The sequence below is a fragment of the Balaenoptera ricei genome, chromosome 3 (genome assembly GCF_028023285.1).
Source record: "Balaenoptera ricei isolate mBalRic1 chromosome 3, mBalRic1.hap2, whole genome shotgun sequence".
Lineage (NCBI taxonomy): Eukaryota > Metazoa > Chordata > Mammalia > Artiodactyla > Balaenopteridae > Balaenoptera > Balaenoptera ricei.
This window is the reverse complement of record NC_082641.1, coordinates 172,866,175-172,880,214: the sequence shown is the minus strand read 5'-3', so window position 1 is coordinate 172,880,214 and position 14,040 is coordinate 172,866,175. Positions and strand designations below refer to the sequence as shown.

At 51.6% G+C, this 14,040-nt stretch overlaps 1 protein-coding gene across 5 annotated transcripts in view; it reads right to left on the bottom strand.

The window, feature by feature from the left end:
• The window catches only part of NFIX (nuclear factor I X), a 95,133-nt gene that overhangs the window by 56,048 nt on the left and 25,045 nt on the right, over positions 1 to 14,040 (bottom strand). For 4 of the 5 annotated variants that reach the window (XM_059918259.1, XM_059918261.1, XM_059918263.1 and 1 more), the window contains exon 2: positions 10,639 to 11,170. In XM_059918259.1, coding sequence (XP_059774242.1) covers positions 10,639 to 11,170 — 532 coding nt within the window. Of the gene's footprint in view, positions 1 to 10,638; positions 11,171 to 12,172; positions 12,548 to 14,040 lie in introns of those variants that run through there. The other variant, XM_059918260.1, reaches the window with a different exon arrangement.

The window sequence follows — 14,040 nt, the reverse complement described above, 5'->3', positions numbered from 1 at the left end:
TAGGCCAGGGGCAGGGACAAGACAGGAAGAAGGAATCTGGAGATTTGGTGGCGCCCTGACTTCTGCCATCGGGGTTACGCTGCCAGCAGGAATGCCCTAGAGCAAGATCCTGGCTGCTCAGACAGCAGCACATGCTCTGCTGGTCACCCTGCTCCCAGGAAGGACAAAGAGAAACTGTCACCTCAGGGGAAAAGAGTACAGGGACGTGGGCTCTGCACCTGGGGTGATGGGGGACATAGGTGGAATGGGCAGGGGATAGGAAAATTTAAGACCACAATGGCACTCAATGGAGCCAATTCAATTAGCCCAAACATATCATCTGCTCTTAAAATAGATATCTCTGTATTTAAAAGTTGTTTGATGAAAAGTCAATTGATGAAAAAACTAGAAGAACCTACATGGATCTGGGAAGTAAGTTTCTCTCTGGTGCGGGAGGGTGATTTGGGGAGCCTGTCTCTTACATTTCTCTGTTGTTTGAATTTTTAATAAAGAGTGCGTTTTACTACCGTAATAAGGAAAATCAAATAACATCCTTTAAAAAGAGTAGTGCTGAGGCTCAGGCGACACTTCTGATCTCTGCTTCCCATGCTGCCGAAACAAATGTCTGCTGTTCTTTGGGGTCTGGGGTGGGCCTGATGCGGTCAATGGCTCACCACATAGGCCTGGGTCAGCTGAGTAGTAAATCCCCTGTTCCAGTCCCCAGAACAGCAGCCCTGGCACACAGAAAGACCATAATGCAAGACATCAAGAGGGATGTTCAGTGGGAGACTCAGAGGGGGACTCGTGATTCCCAAGGGGAGAGGAGCCCCCAGACGGTTTCAGCCCAGGGTCCTTCCGCCCAGAAAGAGGAAAATGGAACAGGACATGCAGGGGAACAGCCAGGGCTCTGAGGTTCTGTTGCCATGTGAGAAAACGTAAATAAGTTCCTAAACTAGAAGAGAGGCAAGAGGCGAATCTGGGGTACATTCTGTCTGAATCGCTCTGTTTCTTACAGGCCAGAGGGTCTCAGCTGGGGCAATTCTGTTCTCAGGGACACTTGGAAATGTATGGAAATATTTTGGTTGTCACACACGGGGCGGAGGGGTGGGGTGGGTTGCAACTAGTGGGTCAAGGCCAGAGATGTTGCTAACCACCCTATAATGCACAGGACGGTCTCCATGACACAGAAGGATCTGGCCCAAAAGTCAACAGCGCCATGGTTGGGAAACCCTGCTCTATGGGACCTGATTTCAATGGTTAAGAGGTCAAGTCCCTATCTTCTTAGCCATGGAAACAGGAAAATCTCCAGCAGTAAGCTAGCCTCTCTCACAACCCAGCCCCCCTCAGCATATTGGAAGAGTTTTTATATACACAGCCCCAAAGTTTTCAAACTTTAAGAAAGGGGTAAGAATGAGAGTCTACGTGAATTCGGGAGCATAAAAGGCAATGAAGAGCAGATTACTGCAAAACTTCCAGCGATCATCTGGTTAATTAGGATAATTACATTCATTTTTATTTCAAACTGCAATTCCAAGCAGACTCCCAGGAAAAAGGCGTGACAGAGCAAGGATCAGGGATCCCAAGATCCAGCCGAGCCCGCCTGACCGCACACCTGGACTTCCTGCACACTCTGCCTGCCCTCCCCACGCTCCAGGATGGGGTGCCAAGAAGCTGAGCTGGCCACAGCAGGGTGGGGGCATCCAGCCGAGCTTCCCCGGTCTACGCTAGCATGCTGCCCCTCAGGTCAGAGGCAGGGGGCTGGCCGGCGGGAAGGGAGACCAGTGTCAAGGACAGGCCAGGTTCCCGACTGCTGTTTCCACCCCACATGCTCAGCAGCTGGGGGAGCCCTTGAGCTGAGTCACAGGCTAGGCTCCAGCCACTCTGTCTCAGCTCCTAGAGAGCAACGGAGACCACGGGGACCTGCTCGCTTTCTCCTCTGAGACTCCCCCAAGGCCAGCAATCCCCATGAAGCTCAAGGAATGGCAAGGCCCATGGAGGGAAGCCAAGGTGCTCAGTGGCCTGAAACCTGGGGTCCTTCTGCAGGAAACTGATTGTGTGACCCAAGCGCCCTGACACCTCTGTACCGGGTTCCCCTCTGTGTACGGTGGGGATAATAATACCTGCCCTGCCTATATCACTCAACCATTGTGAGGAGGGAATCAGCTCAAGGCAAGCTGAAAAGGCTCAGCCAGCTGACAAAAACGAACTAATTCCTCACTGTCTTTCAAGGTGCAATTCAAGCAGGTCATCTTCCAGGAAGCCTCCCAGGTCCTCGAGTCTGGTTCACCAATTCCTCACTACACACAAACACCCCTGTGTGTGTCACTCTATTGCACACGCTCACAGCCGGGAATGTGGGTTTAAAACTAGAATCAATGTGAGAATTTGGGTGGTTAACACACGAACAGGACTTAAACACAGTGCCTCGGCCATATTGGGCCTTCAATGGAAAAATGGAATTAAAGCAAGGGATGGAGACCACGGGTGTGCCCTCTCCTCCACCGACCGGGAACAAAAAATTGTTTGGAACCTGGACAAAGGAGTGTCTCTTAAGTTATTGGATGTCCCCCAAATTTATAACAAATGAGGCACAGGGAACTCTACTCAATACTCTGTAATGAACTATATGGGAAAAAAATCTAAAAAAGAGTGGATATATGTATATGTATAGCTGATTCACTTTGCTGTACACCTGAAACTAACACAATATTGTAAATCAACTATAATCCAATAAAAATGAAAAACAAAAATGTCCCTGACCCTGGGGCAGTGGCATGCCGTGTCATCATTGAGACATCAAAAGTGAGAAGAGCCAGAACACCCCCACCACCAACAGGCCACGGTGGCTGGTGGGGGGACAAGTCACTTGGGAGACAGGCCCACAAAGGCCAACCCCAAAATATTTTTTTAAATCCCCAAAGGGCCAGAAAATCAGATATTAGATATCCATACAGACAAAGTAAGGAACCCAGGTACCCAGGGCAGTAAGGCCCAGTCCAGCCAAACCCCCCTGCTGCAGCCCCTCCACCTGCTGGGACCCTTTTCTAATGCCAACAACTCTTCTGCTCAAACATGCTTAAAATGGCGACGGCGGCCTGCAGGGCCAGGCGTTTGTCGTACTGTTTGCCACGGTGCCCTCAGTGCCAAGAAAAACCTATCATGAGAAATGCCATCAGCTATATTTATCTATCTCTCAGCCCCCCAGCCTCCTCCTTCCGTCTGCCAACCAGGCCCTGCGGAGCCCCCCTCACCCAGTGGGCACACTTCCCTGTTGCTGACGCCCGTGACCACCTGCCCAAGCCTCGCTTTCCGGCGCTCTCTTCCCCAGCCCCTGCAGTCAGGCCTCCACACGGGCGCGACAACCAACAGGCTGCACCCCTTCTTACTGGTTTATCAGGGCGTGCCCACATGTGCTTAAAGTTTGCACCCACACAGGCGCTGGTCGCCGTGTCTCTAGTCCCAAACCACAGGCACCGGTGGTCCTCCGTCTCCTTTCAGCCTCAGCTCCCTGCTCCTCAGGCAGGACCGGCCTGCCCTCAGAGTCCTCCGTGAGCCATGGGCTGGGTCCTCTGGGAGCGGCACCCATGCTGCAGCGTCTCACAAGCCAGCCATCGTGGGGAGACAAGAGGCGCGGGGTGAGAGAGCAAGCCCTGGGAGGACAGGGTCTCCTCCCGGGCCTGTGTACCAGTGCCGGCAGGACGCCCGGCTGCGGGGTAGACCTCTCACCCCTCCACTTCCCTGACGCAGAGGGGAGCCACAGCCCGTATTTCAAGGTGCCAAGAATTTCCAAGGAGTGTGCATGTTAAAAGGACCCCCACCCCCTTCCCCTCCAAGCAAGAGGGAAACGGCAGAATCTGGGATGATAAAGGGAAAACGGCAAAGTCAAGGTTCAGGACTACTCAAATCCTACAGCTGTGAGAGGCCGTTGCCAGGGATGCAGCTAACAGGGGAATGTCCTTTGGTGTCAGGCACTTCAGACCTTTCTCTACACAAGCAGCAGGGCTCCAACCTGACCCTTCTTACCCTCAGGCCTAGCACAGGACATCTGAAGGTGAATCAATGACTGTATCCTAATCCCCCAAACCTCCTCCTCTTGCTTCAGGAGGCAGTGCCCACACCCCATCCCAGCCTTCTCCCCCGAAGGCTGCCTCCTGCCTCTGAGCCCCTAACTCAGAAAAGAGTTCCAGGAGCCAACTCCTCTGAGAATGAAGCAACCCAAATAAAAATTTTAAAACCCAGAAGCTCTTTCTCTCCTGCCCCCTCCCCCTCTGCTGGCAAATGAAAACAAACAAGAAATCAAAGAGGCCTTTTGTGCGAGCACTGCGCTGACACTGCTGGGGCCTTTGAAAGGACTTCTGAATCGGACACTGAAGGATAAAATAACTGAAGCGTGGCAGCTCCTGAGACAGGGGGGTGGGGTGGGGGTGGGACTGACGGGGCAAAGAGAAAAAGGGGTGGGGAGGGAGACACCTTCTTCCCAGGGCAGAAAGGGAGATGTTTAGCTGTACCCTCTCTGCCCAGCAGCTGCAGGACGCAAGAACAGAGAGAGACCATGGCACAGCCTTCTACCCCTCTGGCCTACCCTTCCTCAGCACCCTGGGTCCCTGCAGCTCTAGAAGGTGGCTAAGATGGGTCCTGCCTCCTTCTTCACAGCCCACCTGGAGCTGCTCCTGATGAAGCTCTGCTGGGTCTTCCCTCGCCTCCTGCATAGATCACTGTTCGTTCACATCTATAGGACGGTGTCTTCTAGAAGTTATCAGGAGGCCTTCACCCAAACCCTGCAGGCCACATGCAGGAGTCTCTGATTCTTAGAAGGGCCTTGCTCACAGTAGGTTCACCAAATGCGTACGTATTTCATGAATAAAGGAAATTCAACCATCCTCTGGCAGTGCCAAAAAGTAAACTGAATCCTCAGGAAGTCCTTCTGTACATCTGGACCCCAGCTCTCCTGCTACAGAGTGGCCCTGTTTCCTCTGGGTGGGCAGTGGAGCACAGCTGGTCACCATGCTTGGGCTCCTAGGTCCCCTCCAGCTTATTCATGGGCCGAACTCTGCCAGCTCAAGCTCAGACAAAGGTAGTTCTTTTTTTCCTTGAGCTACAGCTTCCAACTCAACCATGAGAGTGAGCACTCCACCAAGACCCCCCTGCACATCACAGCCAGTGGGGACCCCTGACTGGTTGGTTGGACAGACAAGCTACAGACAAAGGGGATGAGAGCAGATGGTCAAGGGAGTCCCAGAACGAGACCAGCGCAAGGAGTGGGTCTGAGTATTTCTGATCTCCTCTTTTGGGTCATGCCCCCTCCGAAGCCAGCCTGAGCCGCATCACCCTTTTACACCACCCCATGTCACATCAACAGAGCAAATGTAGCCTGGACAGACCTCTCGGGTATGTGACCTGGGCAGGCACACAGACCCTGTGCTTGGTTTAATGATCTAACTGTTGTCTCGCTGTAATTCCTAATCATTTTGAACTAGGAACCCCTCATTTTCGTTTTGCACTGGGCCCTGCAAATTATGTAGCTGGAAGGCCCAGCAAATCGTGTAGCTACCATGGGATCTGATCAAACTTGGACTTTCCTTGTCCAATACAGAACGCTCCAGTTTAAGAGGGCCTCCAGAGGGTGATGACCAAAATGGCAAGTGCGCAAGGAGCCGTATCAAATGTGGGAGGCGTGAGAGACTGGCAGCGTTTGGCCTGGAGAACGGACAGCTTCCTGGGAAGAGGGGTGGAAAGGAACCATGGGCCCTGTCTTCAGCACTTGAAACGCTGCTATGTTACAGAAAAATTAGCTCTCACTTAGTTCATCCCTTAAGGCAGAAATAGTACCAACAGGTAAAGGTGACAGGGAGACATCCTTGGGCTCACGGAATCATAACAATTGGAATTGCAGCAGCTGCCGTCCACTGCTTTTCTGCTATGTGCCAGTATCTTTACGTATTAGCTGGTTTAATCCCTTTAACCAACTTCTGAATTAGGTGAACAGAAGACTCCTACAATGACCAAAGCTGACTCTCGAACAACAGCGACATCTCTTCTGGGTTTGCTCTAAAAGGCATCTAACCTTACATTGGTATATCTTGCTAATTTTAGGAATCTGGTAACTAGGCCCTGCAGTCTTCAACAGCCCTGGCACCAGATGGCGCTGCCTCAAAAACACAGACCAGTGGCATTTCTGGGCCTAGAAAAAAGAGGCATGGGTGAAGTGGTACAGGGGCCTCAGGAGGAGTTAGGCCTCCGGAGATGGTGGCTGGTATGCCTGTGGCCACCCCCGTGCACTCACACCAGAGCCACCAGACGGGCCAGGCATCCAGCAAAGGCTTGGGGGACATCACTGGCATCAGCCACATCTTGGCAGGCCTGACATGGCGAAGCAATGCCTTCCATTGCTGAGGAAGGACGCAGACGTGGAGCCCTCCCTTGGACCAGAAAACCAGTGCTCACCGCAAAGCCCCAAGTCCTGAAGCAGACAGCAAAAACCATGAAGCTCTTATACTGAGAAGGGCAACCTTGCACTTGAAAAAGTTCACTTAGACAAATCCTCAGGTGCTAATCCATTTCCTGCAACAGGTAAGGCCCACCTATCCCCGGACCTGGAGGTGAGGAGGGAGGCAGAATCTCCTTTCAGAGCGGCACACTGAAGAATGCAGGGGAACACAGCCTGCAGAGTCCAAACAGGGAAACCCTACCGGATAAACCATCAGGTTCCTTCCACAACAACAACCCAGAAACTGCCAGGAAAGAAACCAAGATGAAAGAGGAGGAGGAGGACCACCTAGAGATTATAAGACTTGAAAGATGGAGCAACCCACTGCAATGCATGGACCTGAGTGGGATCCTGATCTAGACAAACAAAATTAGGAGATAATTAGGGAAATGTGAACACTGACCAGCTATCCGACCATACTAAAGAAATTGTTTTAGGTGTGATAGTGATATTGCGGTTACGTTTTTCAAGAGTCCTTATCTTTACAGACATGTACAGAAATATTTACAAATGAAAAGCTATGATGCCTGGATTTTCTCCTAAACAACCCAGTGTAAAGGTGGGCAGCAGGGGCTGTGGATGAATTGAGACTGGCCATAAGTCGGCACTGGTGATGGGGGTTCCTTCTATGTGTAAATTTCCCTGTAATGAAAAAGCGGAGATAAAGAAAAGAATACCTGGACTTCATGGACCTCCACGGTGGGCCTGTTGGAGGGATCTGATGGGGAGAAGCTGACATTTCCATTCAGTAAAGCATTTTATTACTTTCAGATTTTTTTTCTTTCCTAGGACCGAGGCCTAGGTTAAGGAGGGTCTGAAGATGCCAGTTTACCTCCAGACCCCTGCAGAAGCTTTGGAGATAGTCTAGTTGTGCTTCCAGACCAGTTCCGCCATCCTTCCTCACACAAGCATCCTTCCTCCTGGCCCCAGGCTCCCCTCTGTCTCCAGCCACTGCCCTGGGACACCCCCTTTGGATGGAAGGACATTGGCAGGAATGTACTACCTCCTCCCCGTGGCAGTGCTCTCTGACCCTGCTCTGCCTCAACGTCCCCTCCTAAACGGAAGAGACACACAGCGACATTCCTTCCCAGCAGGAAGGCCACCCTCATGAAGGGTGCAAAACACTCTGGGTGGCCTTTTAGGACCGCGTATTCTGGGAGTGGAGCTCCTGATGTCACACACACACGTCCTTTAGTCCCTCTCAACCATGCCACCTCCTAAAGCTTCATGTGGGACAAAAAAAAGCGCCCACAAGGGCCATGGATGACAGATGACAATGGTGCCTGGAGGGGAAACCATGCCCCCATGCTTACCATCATGTCAACTTTGTTTGTCATCAAACCTGGCACCACCAGTTCAGCCCAGATCACGTTCTTCAGCCCAGTTTGAAAGGAAGGAAAGCATTTCTTTTAGAGTCCAACCTACCTCTTGTCTGAGCCCTTGCCAGCCCAGCCCCCAACCCCAGTTTATACTGGAAGGAAGGAACAAGTGGCACCCTACTGAGTATGTCTTTGCGTGGACATGGAGAAGGAACGTCGTGCTATTGGACTGACACTGTTTGGGGGCTCAGCCAGGAGAAGACATTTTCTAGCAAACTGGAGTGGCTTAGAGAGAAAGCCATGCCCACTCCATGCCATCTCGAGGCCACTTACCCAAGGCCCACTGGTAGCCCATGCCTCACCAACTCACCCCCACTCCTTCAGTAAGGCACCCTTGAATTAAAGCAATTTCAGCAACAAAAATCCTACCTTCACTGAAACTATCTGGAGTCCAGGGACTTGAATTATAGACAAATTATAAGAAAACATCCTCAGTGCTCCACTCAGCTTTTGTCAAGGAACTCGGCCTCAGCTGGGACAGAGGTGGCCATGGCTGCATGCAATGGGGCATGAATTTACTCATATTCCTGGGCAAATCATCTCATTATGGCTAGGGGGCAAGTGGGGGCGCCTCCCTTCTCCTGACACCTGCCTGGTCAGTCCAGGACCCAGGTGGCTGGTCAGGAAATGGTCTCCATCACACATACTTCATCCTACCTCAGCCCCATGCTGGCAGCAGTCAAAAATTTGGCCTAAAATAAGAGAAGCCAGGGAAACAGCTCAGCTACAGGGATCCAGCTACAGAGCAAGGTAGGAGGAAGCCGGCTCAAAAGGAAAATGAGTATTAATTTCATCTTAGAGGCCCTAGTTCCAAAATCGGAAGGTGCAGAATCCCCTCTCAGAGGAGCTACCTGACAGACACAAGCTCAAGGTTCCAAGTCTGCCCCAAGCCACTTCCAATACCACCAGGCACACATCCTCCCCACTCTGATTTGCTGAGTAAACAGAGAATCAGGGAGTAACTTTTAATTTTTTCTTTGGTCTCTTTTCCAGAAAGAAAAAGGATGAACGAGGAAGAGGACCGGCAGTTGGTCATTCTTCGTGAGTGGGCCATGATAGTCACACAGGGCCAGGTACAGGCCTAGAAAGATCCATGGAGGGAGGTACAACAGGAGTGGTGGGGGGTATCCACTGCCTCCAACCAACTACCAAAGCCACCTCTCAGAATGAGAGAATGAGCACGAAGAGAGGCCTCAAATACCACTTTTTCCTCCCCAGAGTTCTCCAACACAGTAACTCTAAGTGATTCTAATCCCACCGCTGATGCAATGCTGAAAGTGCCCCAAAATTTCCTTTCTGGATTAAGTCATACCTCTCCTCCCAACATCCCAAACAGGCAAGGGGGTAACCACAGCAGAAAAGTGAGTTGCTTTTCTTTTTTGTGAATGAACAGGAAGGAAGATACACACACACACACACAGACACACACACACACACACACATATTTGCGGGAAAGAACATTCACTAGAGTTGAAGTTAAGCCACATTCTCTTACATTCGCATGAAGAGAGAAAGAAGGGGGAAAAAGGGGGGGAAATACTGGAATGGTGGAAAGGAAAAAAAAAAAAAACACAGAGAGAGAGAAAGGTTTGGTAGCCCTCTCATTACAAGTTGGTTGGGCATAATGTAAACACACTTCTGCCTTGCTTAATCACAGAGTGCCGCCCGTTTAGGTTTCAAAGGCGGCAGTAAATTGGGCGTAGCTGAGTGGAGGCTAAAAATTAACCAGCCATCTCTGTTTCAATTTGTAAGAAAACAAAAGCGGAAAGAAATTATAAAAAGGGAAAGGGTAGGGGAAAAAAAAAAAAAAGGAAAAGAGGAGGAGAACTGAACCACACAACCCAAAATGCAGGGTGAAATTGGAAAAGCAAAGAGGAGAGCTGGAACTACTTGGAACACAAAAGGAAAAGGAGATTTTACAGAGTTTTGATTGTTTGTTTCTTTAAGACCCCTTCCGCAGCAAGGCCCACTCCCTGGCATGCCTATGTGGGGGAGAGCCTCTCCGCCCCCCAGCAGAGGTATGGGGGCTGCGGGCATCCATCCGGGGGTCTCGCCACTTCAGCTAAAAAGCGAAGGGGAAGGGACAGTGCAGGGTAAGAGCGCAAGGAATCTCATGCTCATTTTCACTCTCTGTGAAATTGAATGACTTTTCTCCTCTCCGTCAGCCAAATCCCAGCCAAAACAGCTCCCGCCTGGGCATCTGGGCCTCAGAAGCTGCCCGCCTCTGCCTTCTTTCCTCTTTCCTATTCATTCTGTCTCATATCCGGGGGTTTTACACGCCCCTCTCTCCACCGAACCGCTGCCCACCCTGCTTGTGCCAAATCTGGCGTTTCCCCAGGACTTGAGGGGACGCTGCAGGAAAACCAGTACCTGCCCCCCAATACTTCTTCTGATTCATTTTAAATCAGAGCAAGGAGTGATTTTTTTTTTTTTTTTTTTGTGGTAGTGGTGTTCATCACAAACTCTCACCATCGTGGATAATTCTGGGGCATCCTGGCCCCAGTCCTAGGACCTGCAGCGTCTTTTGGGTAAGATGAGTCCTCCAAAGATGGAGATGCACGAAAATCAGTAACACGGCAAATGAGCAAAGGAGGAAGAATGGAGAGAGTGGAGGGAAACAGAAGGGAAAAGGGAACATCAAACGTGCTTCAGGCCTCAGCAGGACGGGCGCACCAGTTAGGCCCATCGCGTCTATGCATGTATCGTTTGGAAAGAAGAGGTACAATAAACAGAACAAATGCCAGCAAGTAAAATAAAATGGGGTGGGCAAAAGAGGGATTGAGAGCAACCTACCCGGAGTGTGGACAAAGTAAGCCAGATAAAGATCCAGTTCTTTGATTGTGACTCCAATGTGATGTGGCTGCACGCACAGGCCGGGGTTCGAGCACTGGGGCGACTTGTAGAGCCGCTCCCCGTCAGTACTTTCCAGGGGGATCCCCTTAAACAAAATCACCATGACCAGGTCCAGCCGCCACACCTTGTCGGCCTGGCGAAGGCAGTCAATCCGCCGGATCTTGCCCTTCTGGTCGGGGTTGGAGAGCACACAGCAGGGGGGCTTCTTGCCCGTGATGGTCAGCACAAAGTCCTCTCGGAACTCGGGCCGGATGTCTTTGCGCAGCTTGGCCAGCAGCCGGGATGCCCACTTCTGCTTGATCTCGGGCTTCTCGCCCAGCAGCTCGTCCTTCACCGCCCGCTCCTCGTCCTTCGACATCCGCTTCTCGTGCTTCTTGAAGTACTTGCGCTTCCGCGCCTGCAGGTTGAACCAGGTGTAGGAGAAGGCGCGGACGTGAGGCAGCAGCGCCTCGATGAACGGGTGGAACTCATCCTGCAGGCGGCAAGCCGGGAGCATGCGGGGCGAGGGAAGACGGGAGGAGGGGAAGACGGGGTGAGGGGGAAAGAGAAAAGGAGAAAAGAAGCGTTAGAAGGGGGGCACAAGAAAAATCGCCTTCTCCTCCTCCGCCCCCCGCACAACAATTTTCTCTTGCGATTGTTCTAGGAAAGTGTGGTCTGGAGCTGCCACCAGCCTAGCCAGCCGCTTGCTCCCATCTCAGCCTCAGCAGCCAGACAGAGACACCCAGAGCCTGAGCACACACCTATTCTCTCTCTCTCTCTCTCTCTCTCACTCACTCACACACACGCGCGCACAGACAACGTTGCCGTCCACACACACACGCTGCTGGTATCCCCGCCAGGCTCTGTCGCGCCCATGACATCTCCATGTTCTATCGCAGCCTCGAACTCGTCTCAGCTCGCCCCAGCACAGTGTCCAGTCTGCACAAATGCCCGTGGACGCACACGCAGGGCATGCGGGGGCCGCCTCACGCCCGGACACTGGTAGGTTTTTGGCCACCCCCAAGAAGAGAGAACATGACATCCACGAGCCAGCAAGCGAGGAAACGGATTTGGCTTCCCCCTCCCCAGGCTGTTTTCATTCTCTTTTCTCCTGCTCCGACTGGAACATCCACCCCAGCATTTTAAAAATCAGATCTAAACCCTAAATATGTGATTTCAGCTTTGTAATCGACACCAATACTAATGTTAATCTCAGTAATAAGGAAGAAAACGCTTCTTGTTAACACAAATAAGGAGGTGGTATCAATCAACCACGTTAGGGTTAAAAGCTACGTGGGGCATCCTGCGCCCCATCCCCACTGACCCCTTCACCCTCCTTCCCACTCAGTCAGGTGACAGAGGGCCGGGCTCTCAGTTTTTGCTTTTTTTCTTTCTTCTTTTTTTTTTTTTTTTTTTGCTTGTTTGCTTGTTTGAAGTTTAAATAATAATTGATTTCTGTTTACAAAAATAAAACTGGAAAAAATTAAATAATTACCATTGATCTGAAGCACCCGGCAAAGCCCAACGCCCGATTCTGAGCTTCTGGACTCAACAGAGTTGTGAGTTGGGGGCGGGTGGGGGGAAGGGGGAGGGGGAGGAGCAGGGGAGGAAGGTAAATGTTTTAAAGGGGGTTATTATTGGTGTTCTGGGGAATAGGGGCCGGGCTTGGGTGGATTCTCAAACCCTTCCCCCTCCTCCCCCCCACCCATGCTCCACTGCACAGAAGGGGGAAATTAATATTTTTTTTAAAGGAGCAAAAAGAAAGAAAGGTCAGGGATAGCAAGCAGAGAGAGGGAGCGAGTTGGTTACCACACACGCCAGGTAAACAAAAGCCAACAAAAAAAATTTTTTCAGTTTCACCCCCTGCGCATCATCTTCCCGTTAAAAATAAATAAATAAATAAATAAATAAAAGAAAAATATGCAAAATTTAAAAGTCAAAACCTACCTCCCACCCGCCCCCCCCCAACACACAACACGCCCTACCCCACCCCTGTGCAAAACAAAAACAAAAACAAAAACCAGGAGGGGGAAAAGCGGCAGCTGAAGAAAAAGGCTTTCGGCTTTGGCAGCGGCACAGGGGTATAAACTTCGAGCTGCCTTCCTCCGCCTCTGAGCCTGATCGCAGGCAAAGGGGGAGCTCGCAGATTCCCGGGGAAGAGGACGAGTTCGGACCGGCTGCAGATCGTCGCTGGCAGAAGCGTGCAAAAGAGGGAGGGAGCAAGGGAGGGAGGGAGGGAAGGAGAGAGAGAGACAGGGAGAGAGAGAGAGAGAGGACGTGGATGGGATGGGGCTGTGTGTGTGTGTGTTGTGTGTGTGTGTGTTTGTGTGTGTATGTATGTGCTCTGGTTGGGTTTTGGATTTTTTTTTTTTTTTTTTTTGCTTCTTTTCTCTCTCTCAAACTCCCTCTCTCTCTCCCCTTTCATGCTCAATCCCCATCCATTTGCTTGTGCCAAAGCCAGTAAAAAAGGGGGGGGGAGGAAGGGGGGGAGGGAGAGAGAGAAGGATCCACCTATTTGGCAATGAGACATCCTCGAGCAGCCAATGGCTGCGTCCAAGGGGAGGAGGGAACCTGGCAAGCCGAGAGGGTGGGGAGAGCCCCCGGCAGTTGGAGACCAAAAACAATTTGCCCAATCGACAAGTTCACGTCTAATGAACAAGCAAAGTCCAGCAGTTATGAATTTTTCATTCCAGGCTCCCACTCGGGTCCATTTGGCAGCGGCCACCCAGCAAATCTGAAGGGGGTGAGGGGGACTAGGACTGAGGAAGACACAGAATTTTTTTTTTAAGCCAGAAAAATAAATAAATAAAGGCTTGACTCCGGGGCGGGCTGTCGGGCGGGAGGGAGCCCCAGAAGGCCTTGGGGAAAGCAGCTGCGCCTTCTTCTCTGTGTTTTGGTTTCAGTCTCTTTCTCTAAGGCCCGCACACTCTTTTTCTGGTTCTATTTCTTTTTTTGTTTATGGGACGCACAGGGGCGAGTGGAAGTTTTCCTCCCTGGCCATACACACAAGCCTGCCTGCCGTGCTATGAATAGAAAGAGAAGAAGAAAGAGAGCTCGGAAAGTGTCGATGCCAGCAGCACTTCCAGGGCAGGGACCTGGCGCCCAGGGTGTAGCCACCCTTTCCCCCGGTCTGGCTGCTGCTCACAGGAGCACTCCCAGACAAGGCAGGCAGGCCCCCCAGCACCTCACGCACGGCCTCCCTCTCCCCAGCCCCCAGCGAGCTCACTGCCTCCCTCCGCGGCCCACACCCAGCCACGCACGCTCCATTAGCAGTGAAGAGGGATGCCAACGCAATGCAGCTCCGCTCGAGAAACTGCAACAGTTTATTAAAATAGCCTCCTGTCACAGCACTCCACTGACAAG